Source organism: Geotrypetes seraphini, chromosome 2, assembly GCF_902459505.1.
Source record: "Geotrypetes seraphini chromosome 2, aGeoSer1.1, whole genome shotgun sequence".
Lineage (NCBI taxonomy): Eukaryota > Metazoa > Chordata > Amphibia > Gymnophiona > Dermophiidae > Geotrypetes > Geotrypetes seraphini.
Window position 1 is genome coordinate 238,279,723 of NC_047085.1, and position 27,533 is coordinate 238,307,255.

The window sequence follows — 27,533 nt, forward strand, 5'->3', positions numbered from 1 at the left end:
AATCCTGCCACGACCCCCCCTGCATCAGGAGAGATGGCTCAAAGCAAAAAAAAAAAAAAAAACCTGCCCCTGACATGCCCCCCCCCCCCCAGCAGCAGGAGAGATGCCCACTCTCTCCTGCTGGAAATAAAAAGATAACAAAAAAATCTCCTATGGAAGGGGCCTTAAACATCTTGGGCCAATCAGAGTCTCACGCCCCTCCCTGGATGCATCAGGAAGGGTCCTAGGGCTCTGATTGGCCTGGACACCCTGTGGGTGGGCCTTAGGCATCCGGGCAAATGTTAGGGAAGGGGTTTTGTGATGCAGCTGAGAGAACAGGCATCTCTCCTGCTGCATCAGAACACAGGGGCAGCGGGACAGTGTGCTTTTGCTTTTTTACAGGGGGTTTGTGCGTATGTGCCCATCAGCAATAGGCACATGCAAATGTAGGAAACCTTACCTGCTGTCCAGCAATCTTATTTGCATGCGCGACTTTTTAAGAATGTCTCGGGTTTTTAGATTCGGTAGTAAAACGGCTGCCTTAGCAGAACGTTGCTTTTTAATGCGGGTTTTTGAAAATCCTGGCCTCAATCCTTTTTATAATCCCAGCTGCCAGGCATGTCTCACTACTATGTTCACCTACCGTGCCACATAGCCCAAGAGGTGCGCTTGGATGATCATGGCTGCCCTGAAGACTTCCACCTCTCGCAGCTTTTCCAGTTTGTGTTCCAGTGATTCACGAAGAAAGACCTGCAATGAGTGGTACATTCATTGGCTTCAGAGAGGCAAGAGAGTAAGGACGCTCCCAACGTCCTGGAAATATATAATGTTACAACATTATAAATGAAGCTACTTCTTTCACTGCTTTTTCAAATATATATCTTTATTATTTTATAATATTTAATAATATAAACACTCAATCACAAATTACATTACATTAATGACTTCAATTCCGCCCGTACTTTGCAGTTCTAGGCGGATTACAAAAGAAACAGCTGGACATTTCCAGGAGGATTACAAGAAGTTTGGAGAATTACAATTTAGGGTTTAGGATGCAGAAAGATGACTGTGCTATTCCAGTAAATATACAATTTGGGAAGCGGTAGACATGCTTGAGGCTTTGAAGAGAAAGAATAACTGGAGATGAGGAGAGGTTAGGGGGGGGGGGAGGGGGGAATACCCGGAGGGTAAAACCAGGGTTAGAGTTAGGTCATCTGGATAGATTTTTTTGATAGCAAGGTTTTGATTTCTTTTCGGCAATAGAACACAGTTCAATTCATGACGATGTTCACAAGTCTCCTGAATGATACTCTGCGTCGTTGCAATTAAATCAGATCAACTCGTATCACAGTCCTTGTGTTGGCTGGATCTTTAGGGGTCCTTTTACAAAGCCGCACTAGCGGTTTTATCGCACACACCGGATTAGCGTGCGCTATAGCGCTAGCCGGAAATCTACCGCCTGCTCAAAAGGAGCCAAATATCATCTAATAATAACAGGCTTCTACTTATTATGACAGGGGTTGCCATATAACAGATTACGAGTAATTGGAAAAACTGGGAGAGACTGAATTACAGTTTCTGGTGAAACTCTTTATGTCACATTTATAAAATGGAAAGGACAATAGCCACACAGCAGGGGAATTTTGAGATTTGTAATGATTGAATATTATTTTTCCCCGTAAATATGCATGTCCAAGGTGGGGGGAGGGGGGAAGGGTTTTTTTGTTTTTTGTTTGATTATTAAAGTAAGGTCTATAGGAATGGGGCTTATGGTAGGTTTTCCTGAATTTAAAGAATGTTATTGATTAGGTAGGAGGGGGGGGGATAAATTATGATATGGATTTTAACAGAATAATAAGTGCTGTACCTGAGTTTAAAATGTTATATATGCTGTTGCACTTATTGTAAGTTTTAAAAATGAATAAAGGGAGACACAACCCAAGAACTGACGGGGTCGGATCCAAGATGGCCGCGGTTGTGGAGCGCTGAGCAACCGCCCGCAAATCTTCATTAAAGGAAACTTTTCTTTGGCGGTTAACATCGCAGAATATTTACCATGCCGAAAAGGAGGGGAAAGGGAGCCTCTTCGGCCCCGCGGCGTCCCGGTTCAGCCTCCTCAGGCAATATAGAAGATCTGCTGAGACGGATGCAGGGCGTCATGGGAACGTCGGTGGTGCACCCGGCTGGGACGCTCCTTGGTAACGGACTCGAGGCGTCTCTTCGGGCTCATGAGATCTCTTTGAGCCCCGACACGAGAATCCCTCCTCCCAATCCTCGAGCCACCAGTTCCCCGGGAGTGGGGAGCCAGCCGGAAGTCGGCGTGAGCTCTCCCCCAGAGGCTGCAGGGAACGGTGAGATGAACATCGACTCAGGCTCACAAGGATTGCAGCAGAGCCTGAGTGTATTTGAGGATACAACAACGCTGGGATTAACTCCAATACAGGAGGGACGGAGAGGAGAGGTTCCTGTAGCTGGTGAGCCTAATATACAACTATTAAACTTGCAAACTAATGACCTTGTAAAGCCCCAAGAAGTCACAATGGGAGCTTTGTGGGATTTGATTGCCAATCTGACTAGAACAGTAAATAGTAACCATCTTCAAATAGAGGGGAAAATAAAAACTCAAGAGAAAGAAGTTCTTCAGATAAAACAAGACTTGGGAGAATCAAAATTAGATATCCAGTGCATTAAAGATCAACTTAAATCTTCCAAGATTCTTCAGGACACCTTAATTAAGGATAATATAAATTTAAGAAGGAAGATTGAGACATTTGAAAATTTCTCCAGGAATAATAACTTAAGATTGATTAATTTTCCACGAATTTCAACAGTGACTCCAAGAGAAATGTTAAAAAGGTATTTGCTGGAGATATTGGAAGTATCGGAAGATTCATTGCCTCCTTTCACCCAGGTCTATTATTTGCCTAGTAAAAATAAGGATCTTCAAGAAAAAACGCAGGGACCAATTGATGTATCTGCTTTACTTGAACTATCTGATAAAGAAATAGCAATACCTGCTACATTGATTGTTACCCTGGCTATTACGCTAGATAAGAATTGGCTTTTGAGATTATTCTTTAAAAATAAAGAGAAAAAGTTTCTTGATTTAAAGATTCAGATGTTCCCAGATTTGGCAAGAGATACACAAAGACGTAGAAAAGAGTTTTTATTATTAAAACCTGGTGTTTTGGCTCTTGGGGGAACTTTCTATCTTCGACATCCTTGCAAGTGTATAGTTCAATATAACTCTCAAAAATATGTTTTCTTTGAACCAAATCAGTTAACAGCCCTTCTCTCCATGTCTCGCCTGGAAAAGGGGAAAGAATGAGGGCTTGAGATATAAGGCGCCTGGAATTTCAGTTAACCACGTACCACTTATCTTTTATAATATGGTTCTTTGTTAAAATTCCGTTTAATTCACATCATGGATCAAATGGTGGACTTGAGAGATTATACAAATATTTGATTTCTATATAATTCATTATGTTTTTATTTGTTCTTTTGTTGTAATCACTTTCTGTACAAGATGTATCTTGATTTGTTAATTTGAAAATTATAAATAAAAAAAAAAAAAAAAAAAAAAATGAATAAAGAATTGGAAAAAAAAAAAGGAGGCGGTAGCGGCTAGCGTGTACGGCAATCTAACGTGTGCTATTCCGGGCGTTAAGGCCCTAGCGCGACTTTGTAAAAGGAGCCCTTAGTGTTTAGTAGGTTTAGTAGATGGTTCTGACGTTACACTTGCTTTATCTCATTGTTGTTAGTTCAGCTCTACATCAGCTGCTGTTTCGCCTCTCGGCGTCCTCGGGAGCTGAGCTAATTCACAGCCTGTAGACTTGTGAACAACGTCATGAATTGAAGTGTTTAGCAATAGAACACATGAACAATTAATAGAGGAAACAATACATCACATGGATGTTCATCAAGTATGTGAAAATTTTTTGTGTTGGTATATTTATTTGTGATTGAGTGTTTATATTATTAAATATTATAAAATAATAAAGATATAATATATCTGAAAAACAGCAAAAGTAGCAGCTTCATTTATAATGTTGTATTAACCACTTGAAGTGAAATAAATTTATGCTAACCCTGTACTGAATAGTTAATTGGTGTATCAAGGAAATATAGGAGTAAAACTTTCCATTCAGATTGGCCACCATCAGAAACAGGCTGTTGAATTTGATAGACCTGTGGTCTGATCCAGTGCAATAATCTTATGTTTGTAAACAGACAACAGGAGGACTAGAGGCGCTACCACAGAGGTTGCTACCAGATGTATCAGAGATCAAGCAAAGAACAAACCAAAATCAGTAAACCCTGCAAATGAAGTAAGTATTCAGAAAGGAAGCAATTTCAAGTAACAGGCGTCATGATAGATGGTAAATTTTGCAAAAGTGAAGTAGTCTTGCAGCACCACATAGAATAAAAAAAGATCCAGACACTTTATGAAGTACTTAGAAATGAAAAAGTGTACACAATTCCTTCTCAATACCAAAATTAAGTACTTCAGACTAAAGGCAATTTGTATTTTCAGATACCTTCAATCAATAGAAATACTGGAAAAGGTCAATGTACTAATGCCTTGCGCTGTGGGAAAGAAAGAGAGGGGTTGGTGGAGGGAGATGGAAGGGAATGGCTGGAGGGGTGACTGATCAACAGGGAACAAGTAGCAGCTGTTAGCTGGGTGGAGAGGGAAAATAGAGTTAAGGGGGAACACGACCAATTAGCGGGCCAGAGGCTAGAGGGTGATCATCTGGCCAAGGGGATGAAATGAAGTGATGCCAGCAGTCCCTGCAGGCTGAATAATAGGCCAGCTGTTACAAAGGAGCCAGCTGATTCTAGTTAGTTTAGGAAGGTAGCCAGTCCCTGCCATCAAAAAGATAAGGAAACGCTAGAATAAGTAACCTACATTATAATGGTATCTTTACAGATAGGTTCATTTTATGTTCAAACAGTATGCAAAAAATTCACTAAAAAAAGATATATGCATGACACTGAAATGTCCAGTACTGCATCTAGTGCTTACTTTAGTCTTTCCTAGCTGCCACTCAGTACCACGGCTGTCATGCAGGTGGAGCAACACGGCGCATCTTCCCCGTTCGTCATCAGGGAGAGCCAGTGAACGCATCAGGACCTGGTACCTAACCAAAGAGAGAAAGAAAAGAAGTCCATCAAGCAATACACAGCTATTTTTGTTCCTACCTAGGTTTTTTTTTTTTTTCACACACACCCTCCTTAAAATGAGAACTTGTTGAACCTTTGCACCATGCAGTAAATATCCTTTGCATAAACACAAACCCAACTCATTCAAACAAAAATACATAGACCAGGTTAACTCAATTTATTGCACCATTGCCCAGTGCACACAGGGCCGGATTAATCAATAGGCCCAGTAGGCACATGCCTAGGGCCCGAAACTGTGAGGGGGCCCCGCTGAAGGAGGTTGACTCACCTTGACATCAACAGCAACGGGCCTCCCCCCCGGCATCAACGACAATGGGCCTCCCCCTCCCGGCATCAATGGCAACAGGCCCCCCCCCCCTCCCGGCATCAACCGCAATGCAGCCGGATCTGTTACTGGAAGAAGTGACATCGGAAGGGGATGGACCGGCAGACGCAGTCATCGCGGGACCTTCCAGTAACAAATCCGGCTGCATTGCGGTTGATGCCAGGAGGGGGGCCCATTGCCCTCAGCTGTTATAATGCTGCTTTTGGGAAAAGGAGCTCATTGGGCAGAACCGGCAGCAATGTTTTGAGGGGGAGAAAGGAGCATGGAAGGGTGATGGAGGAAGAGAAAGGGGGCAGATGCTGATGGAACTGTGTGCAGGGAAAGGGAAGGATACTGGATGGAATTGGGTTGGAGGGAAAGAAAGGGGACTGATGCTGATGGAAGTGGGGGCAAGGGAGAGGAGAGATAGGTCAGAACATTGGAGGAGGGAATGGAAGAAGATGGATGCCAGACCAATGAGGGTGAAGGGAAAGATGGAAGGGGAGACATACAGTTTCTGGAAGTGGCATAGAAGGACAGAAGATGAAAGGAAGATATTGACAAGAAGAACGAGAGGGCATTCGGAAAAGTTAAGAGGGGACAGATTCAGAACCAATGCTAGGAAGTTCTTCTTTACCCAGAGAGTGGTGGATACCTGGAATGCGCTTCCAGAGGGTGTGATAAGACAGAGTATGGTATTGGGGTTCAAGAAGGGATTAGACAATTTCTTGAAGTAAAAGGGGATAGAAGAGTTTAGATAGAGGATTACTATACAAGTCCTGGACCTGATGGACTGCCGTGTGAGCAGACTGCTGGGCATGATCTGATCCAGCAGAGGCACTGCTTATGTTATGTTATGAGGAGAGCAGAAACCAGGTGGAAAAAAAATTTCTATTTATTTATTTTTTTTGCTTTAGGGGACATGCATCGCTGTTTCTGTGGTGTTGCATTGTATGCAGAGTCCAGCTTCTTGGTGGTTTTATTTAACCTTTGTCTACGTATTTCTATTTTATCCTCCCTTTTACAAAACTATAGAGCATTTTTTTAGCACGGGCCATGGCTAAAAACCATACAACAGTTTTGTAAAAGGGGAGAGAGGTTAGTTTGTGATTACATATTCCATACTAGGTGAAGGTGTTTTCTGTGATCTGTTTGTATGAAAGACATGGTTTTTTGTTAGCATTGACTAGCCTTGTTTGGCGAAATGCATCAGGCATGGTTATTGGCAGCACCTTGAATTAACCTGATTTGAATCTCCTTATTTTCTGCCAATCTTCTTTTGTTTCATGTTGGATTCTTTGGTGGACTGCTTGCCTTGTTGTTTCGTTGCAAGTTAACATACATGGAGTGGAACGTACTAGAGGAGTTACAGATTTGGTTGTTTATACATACATATGGGTTACAGTTGGTTGATGTAGAGTGAGGCAGTTGAGAGGCGTTCTAAACTTGGTTATTAATATAAACTTATATTTCGGATAGTATTACTGCTTTACAAATATTTGAACACTTTTATATATGCATGGAAAGGGTTCAGAGTTAAAGTCCTGGGTAAGTAGGTGGGAAGGGAAGGGAAGGAAGGGGGATTTGTTCAGAGATGTTTGGGGGTTGCATAGAAGAAAAACTGTGCACTGGTATGCTAAACTTTGTTTGTTTTGAATTAAAAAAAAAAAGAAAGAAATACAAGTGGAAATAAAGAGGTAAATAAGAAAACAGATAAATGGGGGTGGGACATGGGCGTGGTGGGGGCAGGGCAGGGCCAGAGGGGGCCATTGTACTTGTGTGCCTAGGGGCCTTTGAAGAATTAATCCTGCCCTGAGTGCACAGACTGGAATAATGGAAAACCACACACAATAAAAACCAAAAGCACCATGGCAGAACAGACATAACATAACATAAATCCATTCATATACTGTGATACCTTTCAGTTGTAAGCAGTGTGCAAAGGAAGAGAACTGTACAAACACAGTCAATTATAAGCTCATTTATAAAATCTGTTAAGTAAATCTTTCTAAAAACCTGATAGGAACTGGAACCTAAAATTAACTATTAAAGGATAATACTGACCTTTGAATATTCACATGCTTAGGGGTGGGAGGCTGGGAAGATATTATTAATGTGAATAGAGTAAGGATATTGGGAAGATCTATGTTTTGTGTTGTATGGAATTATCAGTGGGTGGGAGGGAGAAATAGTTGGTTATGTATATGTGTAAGCTGAATGTGCTTTTATTGATCTATTATATATTATATATCTGTTTATTGCACTATTGAAGTTTAGAAAATCAATAAAGAATTAAAAAAACAACAAAAAAAACAAACTATTGAAGATAATGTTAACCATAAGCAATTTTCTTTCTTTTTTTTTTTTTAATTATCTTTATTAGCAACTGCAAAGGGACATACAACCAGGATCAAAGGAATTATAAAACAGAGCAGGCAGAAAAACAGCACTGGAAAACTATGACAGCAAATGTTGCTCAGTACAAGAACCCAATGGGTGGATGCCCATCACAATTGACATTTTGAAATACCAAACCCCCCAATCAAACACATGCATGACTTTTTCTAACTTCCCTCCCCAATCCTCCAGTCTGTCCTGATAGCTTTAGTCAGTCTCCCAGAACGATCTGAACCTGGTGAAGATCTCCTGTAGTTCTGACTGGTGCCTGCTCTCTCATAAGCAATTCCAATATTCTTTTTTCACACATTACTAGAGGTCACATCAGAAGAGGTTCTCAGATTTTATCATCTCCCCTATAGTAGTTATATATACTGCTCCAGCAGCATTACTTGCCCTGCTGGCCTATTTATCGTTCTCTTCCAATCTAGGTATTACCCTTACCTAGTACAAAAATCCTGGAACGGCCTCCTCACAGGAAAACCAGCTCTACGGATCCTCACTGTTTCCAGCATCCCGGAGTACCTCAGCTGGTTAAGTACTAACGTCTGGTCAAACTGGTCTGGCATCTGCAATGAGGTGGAGAGGGGGTAACGTTGTTAATCAGTATCTTACACCATTTTCTCCTGGATTTGAGCTCTCCCTCTTTCCTGAAGGGATAGGGTTGTATATCCTCAGAATAAGCAAATAAGCACATTGAGCTTTAAGAAAAGGGAAGTCTCACTGAAAGATTTCAATATAACAAAATGATTCAGTTTATATACTGCACACAGTTTAGAAATCTATGTACACCCTGCACAATTATTAAACAAGCAAAACCTGCAAGTCTGTCCCCGGCTGCAACTCGGAGTGAAATGAGAGCTGTGACACAAAACAAAGCAAGGATTATAGGCACCTTTTACCTGTCAATTTTCCCCCTTTACAGTTCAGCACTCAAACTTAAAGGGCCAGCAAATATATTTAACAAAACACAACTGAACCTTTATACTCTCCCTAGGTGCCGTTATTTTGTCATTGCCTCCACACCCTGTTATGGTCATGGCGGAGAGAGCACTGAAAGCTGCCTCTCTGCCTGGCACAGCCTTTCCTCTGCCACATCCCACATTTCTAATGCGATTTCCTGTGGGTGGGATGGGGCAGAGGAAGGGCTACCTGGCAGATAATCAGCTTATAGTGCTCTTTCAGACACAACCTGCTGTGGCATGTGGAGGAAAGGTGGGGTAGGGGATAGCTGGAGCGATACCAGACCTGGGTGTGTGTGTGTGGGGGGGAGGTGAACGGAACAGGAAGGACAGATACCAAAATGGTCAGTGGAGAGGGTGGCAGATGTGAGAGATGCTGGTCTGGGGAGGGAGGGAGAAAAGAAAGACAGTGGATTAGGGGGGAGAGTGGGACAGAAGGACCAACAGAAGGAGGGAGAGATGCCAGACCACGGATAATGGTGGTGGTCAAGGGTAGGTGGTAATGCAGGAGGGAGAGAAGCTGGATATGGGGAGGTCAAGGGCACAAGGCACTAGGCACAATAAAAAGATGCTGATCAAGGATAGAACATAAAGAGAGGGACACAAAGGGGCAATACTGGACACAAGGGGAGGGACAGGGATATGGAAGGGAGATACTCAGAAAATATAAATACTAGACACAGAAGAAAGTAATGTCAGAAGAACAGAAGACCCTGGAGAGAGTTAAAAAAAAAAAGAAAACCAGAAAAGCTGAAGAAAGTCCTGGATGCACTAAACAGGGTTGGTAAGACCGCGGTCTGATTTTTGACCGATTCCAAAAGAACGACTGATGCTCAAACAAGTTTGCATGCAAACGATTTCAGTGGAGGTTCATCGTAATTCCTGTCTGATCCTGCCGATGAAACACTATGAGAACGACTCTCACACATGCGCAGAGCCGGCAGGGGAAGCCTGAACAGCTGAGAGGCAGGATAAGCCCTGAAGCAGCCTCCTGCCACTCAGCTGTTCAGGGCAGGAAATCTTTTTTTTTCCTAAATGGACACAGATTTCCATGTTACCCATGCACAATATCTGTCCCCATCACATCTTGCTGGCAGGACACTGATCTCAGCTTCAGGACACCTCAGTTATGTTCCTCTGTAGGGAGATTTCAAAACAAAACAAAACACAAATTGCGCCCTATTTTGGTCTTTCAGCCAAGGGGCTTCCATTCATTTTGGTACCCTCTAGCAAAAGCAAACAATGAACAAGCCAAGACGAAGAAGCCAAGGAAAACTACTCCTACACAAGAGAAGACGACCTCACAGCCAACAAGGGAGAAAAAGCAGGAAGGGACAACTCAGACACAGGAGGGGACGACCACACAGCAAACAAAGGTGATAACACAGGAGCAGTAAAGGATATCGTAATTGAAACTACAGGGACGGCCAAGAGTAGAAGGTCCAAAAAGGTAACACGAAGGGAACTTAGATGTATGTATACGAATGCTAGAAGTCTAGGTAACAAAATGGGGGAACTAGAGACAATAGCAAGACATGACATATTGGATATCATTGGCATAACAGAAACATGGTGGAATGAAGAAAACAAATGGGACATAGTACTACAGGGATACAAACTGTATAGAAGAGATCGAGTAGGGCAGAAAGGTGGAGGTATTGCTCTATATGTTAAGGAGGGAATAGATTCTGTTGAAATAGTTACAACAGAAATGAAAGAGAAGCTTGAGTCACTCTGGATCAAAATTCCTGGTCAATATGGCGCAGATACGAAAATTGGCCTTTACTATCGTCCCCCAGGACAGGCGGAGGAAACTGACTCAGAAATGATGGAGGAAATCAAACAAGAATGCAAGACAGGCAATATAATTATATTGGGAGACTTCAATTTCCCAGGGATAGACTGGAAACTAGCAACCTCCAACTGCGGCAAGGAGGCCAAGTTCCTGGAGGTGCTAGGGGATTGCTTCCTGGAACAAATGGTAAAAGAGCCGACAAGAGGCAACGCCACCTTGGACTTGGTCCTAAATGGCCTCACGGGACCGATAACAGAAGTGGAAGTCATGGTTCCACTGGGAACGAGTGATCACAATGTAATCAACTTTAAACTTGACATCGGGAAAGGGAAACATGCCAAAACCTTAACCACCACCTTGAACTTTAAAAAGGGTAAATACGATCGCATGAGAGCCATGGTAGAAAAACGACTCGAGAAGATGGTGGACAAACTCGAAACGGTAGATCAGGCATGGTCCCTACTGAAAAATACTATCACAGAAGCACAAGATCTCTACATTCCGAGGATTTCCAAAGATCGGAGAACAAAGAGCAAAAGAGAACCGGCATGGCTTACCATACAGGTGAAGGAAGCCATAAAAGAAAAGAAGGACTCTTTCAAAAAATGGAAATGCATAAAGACAACCGAAGCCTGGAACAAACATAAAGATGATCAGAAGAAATGTCACAAGGCGGTGAGGGATGCAAAACAGGAATATGAGGAAAAAATAGCCCAGGAGGCCAAAAACTTCAAGCCCTTCTTTAGATACGTGAAAGGGAAAAAACCTGCAAAAGAGGCAGTGGGACCCCTGGACGACCAGGGAAGAAAAGGGTACATCAAGGAAGATAAACAAATCGCAGACAAACTAAATTCCTTCTTTGCGACCGTCTTTACGAAGGAGGACACCTCAACAATACCTGAAGCGGAGAAAGTGTTTGCAGGAGAAATAGAAGACAGCCTCACCACAGTTGAAGTGGACTTAGACCAGATATACTATCAGATCGACAAACTTAAAAGTGACAAATCCCCTGGACCGGATGGAATTCACCCGAGAGTCTTAAAGGAATTGAAGGTTGAAATCGGAGAGTTATTGCAAAAACTTGCAAACCTGACAATCAGAACTGGACAGATACCGGACGACTGGAGGATAGCGAACGTCACCCCAATTTTCAAAAAAGGATCGAGAGGGGAACCGGGCAACTATAGACCTGTGAGTCTTACGTCTGTCCCCGGCAAGATGGTTGAAGCACTGATCAAGGATAGCATAGTCCGGCACTTGGACGCACACGACTTGATGAAACCCAATCAACATGGATTCAGGAAAGGGAAATCGTGTTTGACGAATTTACTCCAATTTTTTGAGACCGTGAACGAGCAAATTGATAGTGGGAAGCCGGTGGACATAATATACTTGGACTTCCAGAAAGCGTTCGACAAAGTTCCACACGAAAGACTTCTCAGGAAACTACAAAGCCATGGCATAGAGGGGGATATACAAAGATGGATAGGCAAATGGCTGGAAAACCGAAAGCAGAGAGTGGGCATAAATGGGAAGTTCTCCGACTGGGAGAAAGTGACTAGTGGTGTACCCCAGGGCTCGGTACTTGGGCCGATCCTTTTTAATATTTATATCAATGACCTGGAGGAAGGAACATCCAGTGAGATCATCAAGTTTGCAGACGATACAAAACTATGCCGGGCGATCAGATCGCAGGAGGATAGAGAGAAACTCCAGAGCGACTTGTGTCGGTTAGAAACATGGGCAGAGAAATGGCAGATGAAGTTCAATGTGGAGAAATGCAAGGTAATGCATTTAGGCAATAAGAATAAGGAATACGAGTATACAATGTCAGGTGCAACTCTGGGGAAGAGTGAACAAGAAAAGGACCTAGGTGTACTGATAGATAGGACCCTGAAGCCGTCGGCACAATGCGCGGCAGCGGCAAAGAAGGCAAATAGAATGTTGGGCATGATAAAGAAAGGAATCTCGAGTAGATCGGAGAAAGTTATAATGCCGCTTTATAGGGCAATGGTCAGACCACACTTGGAATACTGCGTCCAACATTGGTCTCCCTACCTAAAGAAGGATATAAAACTGCTGGAGAGGGTGCAGAGACGAGCAACAAAACTGGTGAAGGGTATGGAGAAACTGGAATACGAGGACAGACTTATAACACTAGGATTGTTCTCCCTTGAGAAAAGGAGACTGCGTGGGGATATGATCGAGACCTTCAAAATATTGAAAGGAATCGACAAAATAGAGCAGAGAAGATTATTTACATTGTCCAATTTGACACGGACTAGAGGACATGTAATGAAGCTATGGGGGGACAGGTTCAGGACTAATGTCAGGAAGTTCTGCTTCACTCAGAGAGTGGTTGACACCTGGAATGCCCTCCCAGAGGAGATTATTGCGGAATCGACCGTCCTAGGCTTCAAGAGCAAACTAGATGCATATCTCCTTAAGAGAGGCATATAAGGATATGGTGGACTATAAATTACGCCAGGTGTACACCTGGCAGGGCCTCCGCGTGTGCGGATCGCCGGACTTGATGGACCGAAGGTCTGATCCGGAGATGGCAGTTCTTATGTTCTTATGTTCTTAACAGGACTTCTGCTGTATAATATGGTCGGATGCAATAATGGCCTTAGGAAACAGCTTTAGTGTGGCATGAATAAACCTGATTATGGTTAAGTTTTTGATGGGTGCAGATGCTTGGTAGCACAATTTAAGCAGTCTGTCAGCATTATTTTGATTGCGGTACAGTTTGCCAGCTACTCTAAGCACGTTTAAAACACAGTCACCAGGACTAGTCCATTTCCAGCACTTCAGCGAGAACCACCACCAACTCAGACTCTTACCAACATTATCATGAACTGAGACGGGCGGGAGAGAGCAAGTTACTTATGGCAGGCCTGGCACTGATGCAGGTCGATGTGTAAGATCCATGAGCCAATGGGGCTCCTGTCAATCACCCCTAGTTTCCTTTGATTCCCTCACCCCTGATACTCCCCCCGTCAAATATCAACCCCTAGCCCAATCACTTATGCCTTTGGCACTGGCATCTTTTAAAATGATGATGTCCGACTCCTAGGGGGCCAGTCTGCTATATAAGGTAATTCCCAAAGTGGACCTTGAACTTACTCAGCATAGTTTTTCTGATGTTTTTTTGGAACTCCACAGTACAAAGGAGTTTTGAAAACAACAATATAAACAATCGTTTTCTATCAAGCGCCTATTTGTGTGCCCCTAATAACTTTTTCACTTTGTTTTATATCCATACTAAATATTCAGGACATGTAGAGGGAAGGGAATTGGATTGATATACCGCTTGGACAAGGTGTATTAAGAAGTTTACAATCAGGTACTCAAATATTTTCTCCCGTCTTGACGGGCTCACAGGGAGGGTATTCTGACAGGGCTGGGGATTGTTTTTCAGATTCACACGTGCATGGACTGCAAATGTGTGCAGGTAGAACGCCTTTTTATATGTTATAAAGAAAAAAAATTTCTGGTTCCGGAAATGACTGAAATTCACAGAATAAAAATCAGTTGAAAAATTAAATTTCCACAGACTGACACCAATAGAAGAGAAAACTCCAAGCAAAGGGTTCAGATGGACAATAATCTTTTAGCTATTTACTATATTATCTAAGGTCAATCTAATTAAAGACCCTCAATCCCTGCAGCCTAACATCCAATCTACCCTTCCTTTTCTCTTCCCCTCCCCACCCCCATCATACCCTTTGTATTGTAAAGGGTCATCAATGGAACCATTCAGCTTACTTGATAGCTGTTGGAGTGCCTTCAAAAGCATGCTATTTAGTAATAATTAACAGACAGCTGCCCTTCTCCACCCATGTTCTGATAAGATGAACAAAACGGGGATCACTATTGTCCAGGGCAATGAGCAGAACCATTCCACATGTCCGACACACACTACCCTATTTGCAGCATAAAGCTTGGCAATCAATCTACCAGATGCACTTACTCAGATGGCAGGCAAGCAAATCACAGAACCATTTATGGGGTAAAGGGGAGCTTAAAAAGAGACAGAGCAGCTTTTAAACTAGAACGTGTGGGGTGGGGGGAGCTGACACTAACTCAGGAGTGTTTGGTTTACAGTAGGGAATTTTTAAAGGATAATTATCAAAATAGAGAAGTTAGGGCATCACCGTAGAGAGAGGCTGCAACAAAGGCAAAAGGAAGTTAGAAGCCTTTAAAGCAGTGTATTGCAAACTGTGTGCTGCGGCAAGATTCTGGGTGTGCCACAAGACGCTGGCGAGGAGGAGAGGTGTCGGCACTGGCCAACTACCTAGAGAACATGCCTTTTGTGGCGAGAGGCATGTCCTGTAGGCAGCCAGCCAGCGCCGGCATCTCTCTTCCTCGCTGGTGTCTCTCCCTCCTCTCCGCACCCCCCACCCCCCCAACCGGCATATCAATTTCAGGTTTAGCCCGTCAGGAGGGTCTCCACGCATATGCGGACGTCAACGTAATGACGTCACACATGCACGTGATGTAATCAAGTTGACGTCCACGCATGCCCGGAGGCCCTCCAGCCGTGGCTTCGAGTTTAGTGTGCCGCGGCTTGAGAAGGTTTGCGACACATTGCTTTAAAGGGAGAACAAAGATTACAAATTATTAGTGTCATCTGTTAAGCAGCTTCTAGATACAAACAAAACATACTTTGAAATGTCTGAGGCCTAAAAAAAATAAGGTGGGAGAGTTAGAGTCTATAGCATAAAATGAAGTAGATTAACATCATCTCGAAGACTTAGTAGGAGAATAACCAAAGTAACAATGTCATACCAGAATACAAATTATATGGGGGTGGGAATTGAATCTACCAGAATAAAAATTCAGCAGGAAACAGGAACTTAGGCCCAGATTCACTAAGGCCACAGATCTGATCCGATCCGTGAGCGATCCAATCCATGACCAGGAGGCTGATTCACTAATGGCCCTCATGCAAATGAGGGCGACCGACCACCCGGATCACTGGCCCTCTGTGCCCAGCAGAGCAGGAAACTACTTTTTTTGCTTTTTTATTTCTTCACAAGCCCGTGGGTGGTTTAAACCCGTGGGTTAAAACCACGGGTTTGCACTGCGGGGAACGGCAGGAGAGTCAGAGTAGAGAGCAGGAGATCGGGGCAGAGAGCAGAGCAGACAGCAGGGTGGCAGAAGGCAGGGCAGTTGGAAAGGACCTGAGTGACTGGTCCTCAGCAGTCACTTATTTTTGGATAGGTCAGCCCAGTCGGTGTCCCTCATTTTTTTAGTGAATCGCTGCCTGCCTACATTTGAATGCCGTTTCCCCTCATTTGCATGCGCAGATCGGAGGATGATCAGGACAGAGGTTAGTGAATCGGGTCGGAGGAAAATCGGGTCGCAAAGGGGTCGCTAAGTGATCAGAACTTAATCGGTGGACTTAAGAACATAAGAGTTGCCTCCGCTGGGTCAGACCAGAGGTCCATCGCGCCCAGCAGCCCGCACCCACGGTGGCCCATGAGGTCCATTGACCTGTTAAGTGTCCCTGCCTTTCCTGTACCTATCTCTATGTCTATCTGTCCCTGCTTTTCCTATACCTGTCTCTATGTCTATCTGTACCCCTCAATCCCCTTATCCAGTAGGTATTTATCCAAACCTTCCTTGAACCCCTGAAGCGTGCCCTGCCCTACCACATCCTCCGGGAGCGCGTTCCATGCGTCCACCACCCTCTGAGTAAAGAAGAACTTCCTAGCATTTGTTCTAAACCTGTCCCCTTTCAATTTCTCCGAGTGTCCCCTTGTATTTGTGGCTCCCTTCAGTTTGAAGAATCTGTCCCTGTCTACCTTCTCTATGCCTTTCAGGATTTTGAAGGTTTCTATCATGTCCCCTCTAAGTCTCCGCTTTTCCAGGGAGAAAAGCCCCAGCTTTTCTAACCTGTCGGTGAATCTAGCTCATAGAATCCTTAAGGATAGAAATTTCAGGTGTAAATGGAAAAGAATATTACTGTAGTAGGGCAAGGGTGCCCAATACGTTGACCACGATCAACCGGTAGATCGGGAAGGCAACGCAAGTCGATCGCGGAGCCCATCCCAGGCTCCGTTATAGACTCGTGTTGCCGTCCCGATCTACTGGGCCGATCAGCCTTCCTCTCCCCGATGTCCCCCACCGCCGCCCCAAGCTCTCCCTGCAGAAGCGTCGGACCGACCAGCATTCCTCTCCCCGACTGGACCAGCTGCCTGGCTGCTTCGCTGGCCCGGAACTTCCTCTCTGATGTCAGAATTTATCTTTAAATTCTGGTTACACTCGCCCTAGTTAACTTTAAAAAAAAAAAAAAAAGTTGAAAACATAAAAAAAAAAAAAAAAAATCCTACAAACATATAATTTTTTTAAATTATAACCTTGGTTATAATAGGTTTGGACAAGTTCCTGGAAGAAAAGTTCATTGTCTTCTATTGAGACAGACATGGGGGAAGCCACTGCTTGCCCTGGATTGGTAGGATGGAATGTTATTACTATTTGGGGGTGGGGGGGGTTTCCAGGTACTTGTGACCTGGATTGGCCATCATGAAGACAGGATACTGGGCTAGATGGACTATTGGTCTCACCCAGTAAGGCTATTCTTATGTTCTTAACATTCAATATATAGGGTAAGATCAAGAGATTTTACTATCATTTTGTGAATTTGTATTTAAATACTATGTTAAGCATTCTTGCTCCTAAACAAGCCCAGGATAGTACTTGGGCCAGGATGCACTAAAAAGAGTAGTTAAGACTTGTGTGGGTCACTGTTGGCCAATAAATTGTCCGATTTTAAACGACGATCAATGTTTGTCCGACTCTGCATGCAAATTAATTTCACGGAGGTTGGCTGTAATTCCACCCCACCAGTTGCTGGAAAAGCAACTTTCACACATGTGCAGAGCCGGCAGGAGAAGCCCGAACAGCTAAGCAGCAGAGGAAACCCCGAAGCAGCCTCCTGCCACTCAGCTGTTCAGGGCAGGAAAACTTTTTTTTTTGTTATGGCCACGGATGTATATGTGTTACACATGCACAATACCTATCCCCATAAAAAAAGTTGTGCTGGCCCCCATGCTGACAACAGCCCCCCCCCCCCCATAAAAAAGAGGCAGGAGGGATACCCACTCCCCTCCAGCCTCAGCTACCCAGACTTCCGACACAAACACCCGAACCCCCCTCCCCAACAACAGCTGATGAAAAAAATACAAGACACGAGGGATGTCCGCTCCCTCCTGCCTCAGCCACCCAAACCATCCCCACACCCAACTGACCAAAACCTGGACCACCTGACACCACAACCCCGCTTTCCGCCCGTTCCATCACCCTACCAACCAGTTTCCAAGAGAAGGTTCCAAGAAAAGGCCCTGGTGGTCTGGAGGGAGTCAGATCATAACCCTCCCCCCCCCAAACACCCCCTCTCCAAACCCTCCCCACTCGTACTTTCTTGAAGTTGGCATGAGGGATGCCTACTCCCTTTTGCTGGCAGGCCTAAATCTTCAAAATGGTGGGCCTTCCACTTTCCAGTGCATCCTGGGTTGCACTGGAGAGGGGCCTAAGACTCCAAATGGCCTAGATACCTTAAGCTTAAGGTATCTGAACCTATTGGAGTCTTAGGCTCCTCCCAGTGCATCCCGGGAAGGGGGCCTAAGGCCCTGATTGGCCCAGGTGCCTAAGGCCCTTCCTATGGGAGGGGCCTTAGGTATGTGGGCCAATCGGAGTCTTAAGCTCCCTTCCCAGTGCATCCTGGGATGCTCCAGGAACATCCGCCATTTTGAAGAGGCGTGCATGCTGGCAAGAGGGAGTGGACATCCTTTTCGCTAGCTTTCCACAAGGTATGAGGGGGTGGTTTAGGAAAGTTTATGGGTGTGTGCTTGAGCTTGGGGGAGTCCAACCTGACTCCCCCAGCTCACAAGAGTTCTTGGGGACTTGTTGGTAAGGTGGTGGAAGGGGGTGGAAAGGGTGTGTGTGGGGGAGACTTCAGGTTTTGATCAGTAAGGGATGTGGGGGTGGTCCAGGTGGTTAAGGCAGGAGAGAGTGGGCATCTCTCCTGCCTCTCTTTTTTTTTTTCAGTGGCTGTCATCAGGTTGTGTGTGAGGGGGTCCAGGTGGCTGAGGCAGGAGGGAGTGAGCATCCCTCCTGCTGGCGATCTTCGCTGGGGGGAGGTTTCATGAGCATGGGGGGGAGGGAGTCAGGTGGCCATGATCATGGGGATGGGGGGTGTTAGAAGCTTGAGGGCTTTGTGGGGGAGGGGAGGAGTCGGGAGCGTGAGGGTACGGGTTTCTGAAGCAGGAGGGAATGGGCATCCCTCCTGCCTCTCTTTTTTATGGCAGACTTGTCAGTTTAGTAGCTGTCACTAGATTTAGTGTATACCTTAGCGATGTTAGGCCATCGAACATAGTGCTCATTTTAATATTAATAATCTCATTTTAATATTAATGAGGTCATTTGCATGAGAGTCAGAGAATATACGAACACACGGAAAAGCACGCTGTGAGCAATTATGTGTATCGGTTAGCAAATTAGGTTGACGCTAAACCAGTTTAACCTTTTCCTATTGTAATACATTTTACATTACGTTGGTTCCAATCGTAATTATTTTAGCAAAGTTTTGTATTATTCACCGTTATCATTTACGGCTATTGTAAACATAATGTAAATAAGTCGTAAGTCTGTATATTCAAATATTTTGTGTTCCTGGCTCTTTATTAGTATGGGACATACGATGGCATCGACATTTTTGGAATGTCCTGCCATCCGGGACACACGATAGGAAAAGGTTAAACTGGTTTAGCAATGATCGTTACACGATCTGTGAGTTTAATGCATCCAGACCTTAAAGAAAACACAGCTAGATCCAAGGATTACCAACAAATACAGTACTTAAGCAGCTCCCACAAGAAACATTTTCTACACATGCCAAACCATATTATTATTGAAACTGATTTACTGTGGCTTTGCCAAAGCTTCAGTGCAGAAGTGCAGAATTCTATACATTTGCCCACTTCAACCAGCTGGGGATGTTGAGCCTGTAATAACTGTCTTCCTCCAGGTACATTGTTACACACCTCAAAGCTGGAGGTTTGCAATGAAAGGGTCAATTAACAAGGAACAGAGACAATTCCCTCCCTTCCAATCTCTGAGATGTACAAGTTCCAAATGTGTTTTTAGAAATGTAGGTCAAGACAAACCTATAATTTGCATTAAAACTAGCAAGAGTTATTTACAACCGTAGAGCTGCCTATAATCTACTAGATACCTGGTTTTCTGCATAGTTGAATGCCTAACTTTAGAACTGTAGTTATGTGAAGAGTCCAAACAGGTAGATGCCTTTTTAAATATTATTTTACACAGTAACATAGCGAATGGCAGCAGATAAGACCACTATTGTGCATCTGGTTTGCCCAGTAAGGCAATTACGACTGAATTCTCTTTTAAAAAAAAAAAATTCTTTATTCAATTTTTAAACTACAGAAACGCAAAATAATTATACATTTACATATAATATTAAAATTAAAGCACATTAACTTACAAAATGTATGAAAAGGAAAATGAATTCCCCCCACCCTTCCACCTATTAATCAATAAATACCTTCAAGAACAATCAATACATACCCCTGAAACCAATTCCAAAATGTACCCCCCCACCCTGGATGTGTATGTTAAAGGGACAACTAAAGAAATCAATCCTTACAGTATTTAGTTAACGGTTTCCAAACATCCATAAATTTCTTATAATTTCCCTCCTGAATGGCCATAAACAGCTCCATTTAAAAAATATAGCAAAGAGATTTCCACCAAAATGTGTAATTTAGAGGTCCTTTTACAAAGGCGCGGTAGCTGCCGCGCTAGTACCCAACGCCTCCATTGATGAGGCGTTAGGATTTTAGGCTGCCGCGGGGGTTAGCGCGTGATGAATTGTCCGATGCGCTAACCTCCGTAGTGCGCCTTGATAAAAGGAGCCCTTAGTCTATCCAAATTTTTCCAATTTTTTAAAATAAGCTGCATGGCAACCCCTGTCATTATAAAGAGAAGTTTATTACTTCTCGCAGATAGTTGACTCTTCGCTCTCATAAATGTACCAAATAAAATGGTTATCATATGATAGTGCCACTGGATTCTCCAATAATTTATTAACTTGATTCCAAATAGATCTCCAAAATTTCAGTATCAAGGGATAATAGTATAACAAATGATCCAACGTCCCAGGTTCGAGATGACAGTGCCAGCATCTATTAGATTTGGAACTATCTACTCTATGTAAACGAACTGGGGTCCAAACAGCTCTATGTAATAAGAAAAACCACGATTGTTTCATAGATGCCGACATCGTACATTTCATCCTCCAAGTCCAAATTCATGGCCATTGAGACACATTAATCTGTTGCTTTATCTCAATGCTCCAAATGCCACGAAGACCAGTTTTTGGTTCCTTATTTAAAAATCCAGATATTACTTTATACCACCGAGCGGCCTGGTGACCCAGGAAATCCGCCTGGAAGTACGACTGAATTCTCAAAAAAACTTACTGTGCCCTTAACGATGGTTGCTAAACTGGTTCCAGTCGGTTTAGCATGCCAATATTTCACTGGTCGACTGTCAAAATGGCTCACCATGGTCTTTTCCGAGCTTCCTAGCAGTTTCTGACTCTGCCATGCAAATATAGTACGAGGTCATTAATATTAAAATGGGCTCAATATTTAAAGGAGCACTCCGGGTGATTCTTTATCATCGCCGGTCTGAGCAGTCATAGCCTTACTCTCCGGTCAGTGCCTGTGCACCGACTGGCAGGGCACAGCAGCGGAGAGGCTTCCGGGTTACCAGCAGGCAGCCTGTAGTGATTGCTGCTGCTGTGTCTGACCCATTGAAGCCAACAGAAATTGCTCCCCCAATGTCAGCAAGAGAAAGAGTTAGCTGTAAATGTGGTGGGGGACAGATAGGAAGGAAATATGCTGCACGCAGATTGAAAGGACAAGAGAAGGATTGTAGGAAATGGGATGGAGGGGAGGAAGGGAGAGATGCTGCAAAGGGATGGAGAGGGGCAAAAGAGGGAAAATGCTACATATGGGGTAGAGGGGAAAGAGAGAGACTGCAAGAAGGGGGGCACGAGAGGGAGAAATGTTGGGGAATAAGGGAAGGCAGGATTAATTCTTCAAGGGCCCCTAGGCACACAAGTATACTAGGGCCCCCTAGCCCCGCCCATATGGATAACCACTGGATAAAAACTAAAGGAAAGTATGAATCCAATTAAAACAAAGTACAAAAAATAAAGTTAAAAGCATTTATATGATAATGATGAGCTGAAAGGCAAAAAATGAAGAATGTGTGTATTGTAAGTGACAGAAAAGCCTGTGGGGAAAAGGACAGCGCTAAAGAGGGACAACAGAGAGACTCCAAGGAAATATGGGAATCCGAGGAAGGTCACATTGAAAACTCTGAGATTAAAGGGGTGCCGGAGACGTTGCCAACACAATAGAGTTTTTACAGAGACACATGGGAAATACAACATCTGGGGAGGACAAAATAATAAATAAAAGGAAGAGACAGGAACCCGATTTGCAGCATTGTGAAAAACCGAAAGTTGTGCAATGAAAATGAAATGAGGTAGAGGCATGCACCATAGGTCCTGTGAACTTGCCGTTTTGGCATGGAAAAGCTATTGCACTGTGCAATGTCAGGATAAAACTAAAAGTGGGAAGGAGAGGGAGTTAAAGCTGCTAGTGCGCCACGGGAAGGCCTAGAGGAAACACAAAAGCCTGGCAAGTGTAAAAATTAAAACTTGAATAAAAGCATATAAGCTTAAAAGTTGCATCCAAACATTAATAATAATTTAAAAACTTAAAAATAACATCCACTTTATAATGATGGATTGAACTTTAGGTAGCAGGGACATTACAATAGTTGGAAGCAAAGGAGCCGCAGTGAGTGTAAAGTGAATGAAGCGAGCTAGGAACATAAAAAGCTGTGGAAATGCTTACTATAAACGCAGGACGATACAAATCGCGAAGAAAGGAGAAGGAAACCAAGTACTATGTGAGAAAAGTACCCCAGAAAAGAGGGAAGCAGAAAACATATTTAAAAAATACGGTCTGGGAGTGTGTGAAAGCAATGCATGAGCCAAAGGACGACATAGGAGAGCGACGAAATGAAACAAATGTGGAAGGGCAGTGGCATGAAAATCAACGAGAAACAAGGAGGGCCAGAGGCAAGGGGTTCGTACCTGCTGTGGACAAACTAAGCCCAAGTAATCATTGAGAGAAAGCCACTAGAAACAGCTGAAAAGCAAACACCCCAGGAGACAAAATTAAAATACTAAAAAATGCTGGCGAGAACATAAGAACATAAGCAGTGCCTCTGTCGGGTCAGACCACAGGTCCATCCTGCCCAGCAGTCCGCTCCCGCGGTGGCCCAAAAACAGGTCAAGACCTGTCTGAATCATCAGAAGGGGCTCCCCTGCCACCTTGGTTTCCCATTTAAGTCCTGCCTTCCTATCGAATTCCTAGCCCTCCGGTCTACACAAGCACGACCAGGTTGGTTTACTCATTTCCTGGTTAACTTCCTACACCCGTGTTACATCCCAGCTCCTCCCTCAGTATCCCACGATCCCTCTATCCCTCAGGAATCCATCCAATCCCTGCTTGAATCCCTGTACCGTACTCTGCCTGATCACTTCCTCCGGTAGCGCATTCCAAGTGTCCACGACCCTTTGGGTGAAGTAGAACAAGCAGGGAGAGAAAAGTGAAAGTAACTCTTACTAGAACGCCGGGTACACAGCAGAGCACGCCAAAAAAAAGATTAAACAGTGCACATGTCTCCGGTGTGGTAGTTATGGAGGAAAGAGAGACGTCAGGCGCATATAATTAAAGCTACGATGTAAATCGCGTCTAATTTTTTCATATAGTACTTGGTTTCCTTCTACTTTTTTCTTTATGGTGCAATCATATCCATTACTTGTGCTGTCCCTCTCATAGGTTTTAAAATATTGCTCCTATATTATTTCTTTAGATTTTACTTTCCCAGGGGACCATCGCCGTTTAAAAAAACAACAAAAAAAAACAGGTCCTGGACCTGTTGGGCCACCGCGTGTGCGGACTGCTGGGCACGATGGACCTCTGGTCTGACCCAGCGGAGGCACTGCTTATGTTCTTATGAGTCATCTGTTGCTCTCATGTTTGGGCCCTAGGCACGTGCCTACTGGGCCTATCCGTTAATCCGGCCCTGAATAAGGGGAGAGAGGGAGAAATGTTAAAAATTATGGAGAAAGGGAGAGATTTTGACCCAGGGCACAAAAGAGGTGGAGAGAGATGGTGGAGAGAATGCTGCATGGGGGAAGAGAGATACTGGACCAAGGGTGCAAGGAGGGAGAGGGAGAGAGAAAGAACAATATTGAACATGGGGGTGCATGAGAGGGAAGGAGAGATACACAACAGGTGTTAACTTTTAATGTAGTGATTGTAATATGTCAATTTTTGAAATTTACATCTACTATTTTAAATTTTGTACAGTACAGGGGAATATCACTTTTTCTCTTACTCTGGTGTTGCATTATGGCTTCTTGGGGATTCAATTTAACATTTTTCTGTGTTTCTATTGTTAATTTGTGGTTAATTATTCTGTACTGCATGAGGGCCTGTCTGTGTTCTGCGTATATGAAAGAGACACGGTTTTCTGTTACCATTAACTGTGCAGGATGGATCTGTGCTAATCTGGTTTCTTTAGTTTTCCAATAAATTTATTGACTTTCTAGTACGCATTGTTGTGTTTGGTGCTGTGTTTGCCTAAGTAGGTTCTTGTTACTTGACTTATTGATGTTACTGCTGTTATGGGATGGTAGAATTGCTCTTCATGTCCTGGGTGACATTTGTATTGTTCTGTATTACTTCACAGTATGCCTGTTACTTGATTTTTTATTTGGATTTAGATCGCACCTTTCTCAGTAATAGCTTAAGGCAAGTTTCATTCAGTAGGTATTTCCATCATCCTAGAGGGCTTACAGTTTAACTTTTATGCTTGATTCAATGGATGGTTGAGTGACTTGTCTAAGATTTAAAGTTGCAGCAGTGACATCCTTGGTTCTAGGCCTTCAGCTCTATTAGGTACAGCTAATACAGATAGCACATATCTATATTGGCTGTACCTAATCTTCGGTAAATCAGCCCCTTACTAAAGGCTAGCAGAGCTGAAGCCTGGTGGCCATTTGGCCACCTACCAAAAACACTAAGGTTTATGATTGCTAGTAACCTCAGGATTTTTGGTTAGTGCTGCCGAAATATCACTGCTTACATGGCCAACAGGAAGAAATTGGACTGGCAAGCTAAATATTAAAAGACCCCCCAGGAGACCCAAATAAAGACTTCCACCTCTTCCAATCAATGATGATATAATGCAGTCATAACTGCTTCTGCAATCTTTTCTATAAGTACAAATTCACAAAACTGTATTGAGACCTCAGAGAATACTAAAGTTAAGTCAATACTCTTATCTGATTAGTGATTTTTTTGTCATCTGATTGGGCATCTGACTTTTTGCAACTTCATTTAAGAACTAACATTGAAAGATCATATAACATTGAAAGATCATCTGGCATCTCTCTCTCCTCCCTTCCCTCCCCCATCTCCTTCCTTCTCTTTACCCTTTACCATGGTCTGCTATTCTCTCCCTGCTCTGCATCTCTCCTCCCTTCCCTCCCCCATCTCCTTCCTTCCCTTTACCATGGTCTGCTATTCTTTTCCCTTCCATCCCTGCTCTGCATCTCTCTCTCCTTCCCCCTCTTGTTATCTGGCATCACTGTCCTCCCCTTCCCTTCTTTCTTCCCACAGAGGTCTGGTATCTTTTTACCCTTTCCTCCCCATATACACAGTCCAGCATCTCTGTACTATCCTCTCCACCAGTGAAATCCAGTGCTTTTTCACCTTTTGTTTCCAGCGCTGCGTTCTTCAGGCCATGGGCAGAGTGAATAAAGTAAACATGCTGCCTTTGGCAACCGCTTTCCCTTTGCTACAGCTTCCTACCGTGGGGCCAACTGGAAAATTACTTTCAAAATACTGCTGCTGATATGTCTATTTTGTGCTTAGCTGTGATGTGCACTACAATGCCCTGAATCATCCACTATGCAGCTCAGAGAAAAGGGCTTCTCAAAAGGAGCTGAAATATACATTTCTCATAGCCTTGAACAAGCAAAGATCGTGTGTGAGCCAATGAAACTCTCTCCTCATAGATTTAGAAATAAGACAGAACATGACATGAGCTAGTGATCCCTCAGCCCAGGAGAACAGGCAACATAATACATGCTACTAAGGGGGTGTTCTGATTTCTCGTTGGCCCCACCCACTCAACTCAGCCCTGGCTAGCTCTGCTTCCTTCTTTGCTTGACAGCGGAATATAGTTAAGTGTCCCTCTGATTTCCTAGGAGCAAGAGGAAACTGAAACGGGGGTGGGGAGAAGATGGCAGAACAGGATGAGAAAGATAAATTAGGGTGGAAAAAGGGATGGAAAAATTACTGAAACCCCCCCCCAAACATATTATATGCGGTTATGCAGTAGTGGTGCAATCTGCTTGAGGATACAGAAAACAGCAAGTAACCAAATACAAAATAATCCATTAGGGGATTGGAAGGAAAGCAGCAGTGTGCTTTTTTTGGGGGGGAGTTGATACTTGGGCACTTTACATACGATATCTTCTGTTTAACAAGTTTAAAGACAGCATTTCTCAAAAGAACTGAATTAAGAAACACCCTAGCAATGGAATTTACTGTATGGATAAGTTCCCTCCCATCCCTATTATTCCACATATAATTAACTATCATATGTTGCTAATTTCTTTGTTCATTTTCACTGCGACAGAGAGGAAACAATTAAATGTCTGCTTCATAAAGGCCTTTTGTTCTGCAATGAGGAAAGCAGTCAGAATGAACAATGAATGGGGCAGCGTTCACAGCCAGTACAGATGTGGAGAACTCCGGGGCACCCAGACATGCTGCCCAAGCCTCCTGTTGCTAGGAGACCAGGGTCGTTCCATTCCTTGCTGGCTTAGGAAGAGCAGGCCATCCCAAAAAAACCTATTAACAACTATTGGTAGATGGAAGCGATGAGAACAGTCTCCAGACCTGCTAAATCCCAGGTAGACTTTTTACATAAATCTTTGGGGCACTGGGGAAAAAGAAACACCCACCCTAGGAGCTGATGCAGAAAACTTAAACATGCGATTACCACAGGTTATGCTTTTACATTAATGACTGGTCAGTGCAGGAGAGAGGGACTGAGTGCGAGTGTTAACTTGCATGGAAGACGAGGCTGCATAATGCATTACAACATATGGTTATGAACATAGACGTCAGAATGGAAGGGGGGGGGAAAGCAAGTCACTCCACTGCCCCAGGTACATTAGATAGACCAAGGGTGGGCAATTCCATTCCTCGAGGGCCGGAATCCAGTCGGGTTTTCAGGCTTTTCCCAATGAATATGCATTGAAAGCAGTGCATGCAAATAGATCTCATACATATTCATTGGAGAAATCCTGAAAACCCGACTGGATTCCGGCCCTCGAGGACCTGAGTTGCCCACCCCCGAGATAGACTGTGAGCCCACTGGGACAAATAGGGAAAATGCTTGAGTACCTGATTGTAAACCGTTTAATACACCTTGTTCAAGTGGTATATAAAATCCCAATCCCTCCCCCATAGTCTTCAGCACTTCTATTCACCTCCCAGGCTCCTGCAATGTGTTTAGTACCATACCTCCCCTCCCCCGGGGAAGCAATACTTCAACTGGCATAGCAGCAAAAGCATAGAGGCTGGAGGGCACAAGGCCTTAAGCATTTGTGCACGCTCAAAGCCTGCCTGCTCCCTTGCCTTCCAAACTTCCTATTTGAGAGAGGGCAGCACCATAGTAACAGGTTCAGAGGTAAAGGATGCTGAATGCCATGGTGGTG

General features: G+C 43.9%; 1 protein-coding gene across 1 annotated transcript in view; it reads right to left on the reverse strand.

Annotated features, from left to right (window-relative positions):
* The window catches only part of MYO10 (myosin X), a 522,066-nt gene that overhangs the window by 105,917 nt on the left and 388,616 nt on the right, over window positions 1-27,533 (reverse strand). The window contains exons 20-22 of the mRNA XM_033935250.1: window positions 8,309-8,433; window positions 5,006-5,120; window positions 623-729 (exon numbers count right to left, since the gene is read on the reverse strand). Of these exons, the coding sequence (XP_033791141.1) occupies window positions 623-729; window positions 5,006-5,120; window positions 8,309-8,433 (347 nt within the window). The remainder of the gene's footprint in view (window positions 1-622; window positions 730-5,005; window positions 5,121-8,308; window positions 8,434-27,533) is intronic.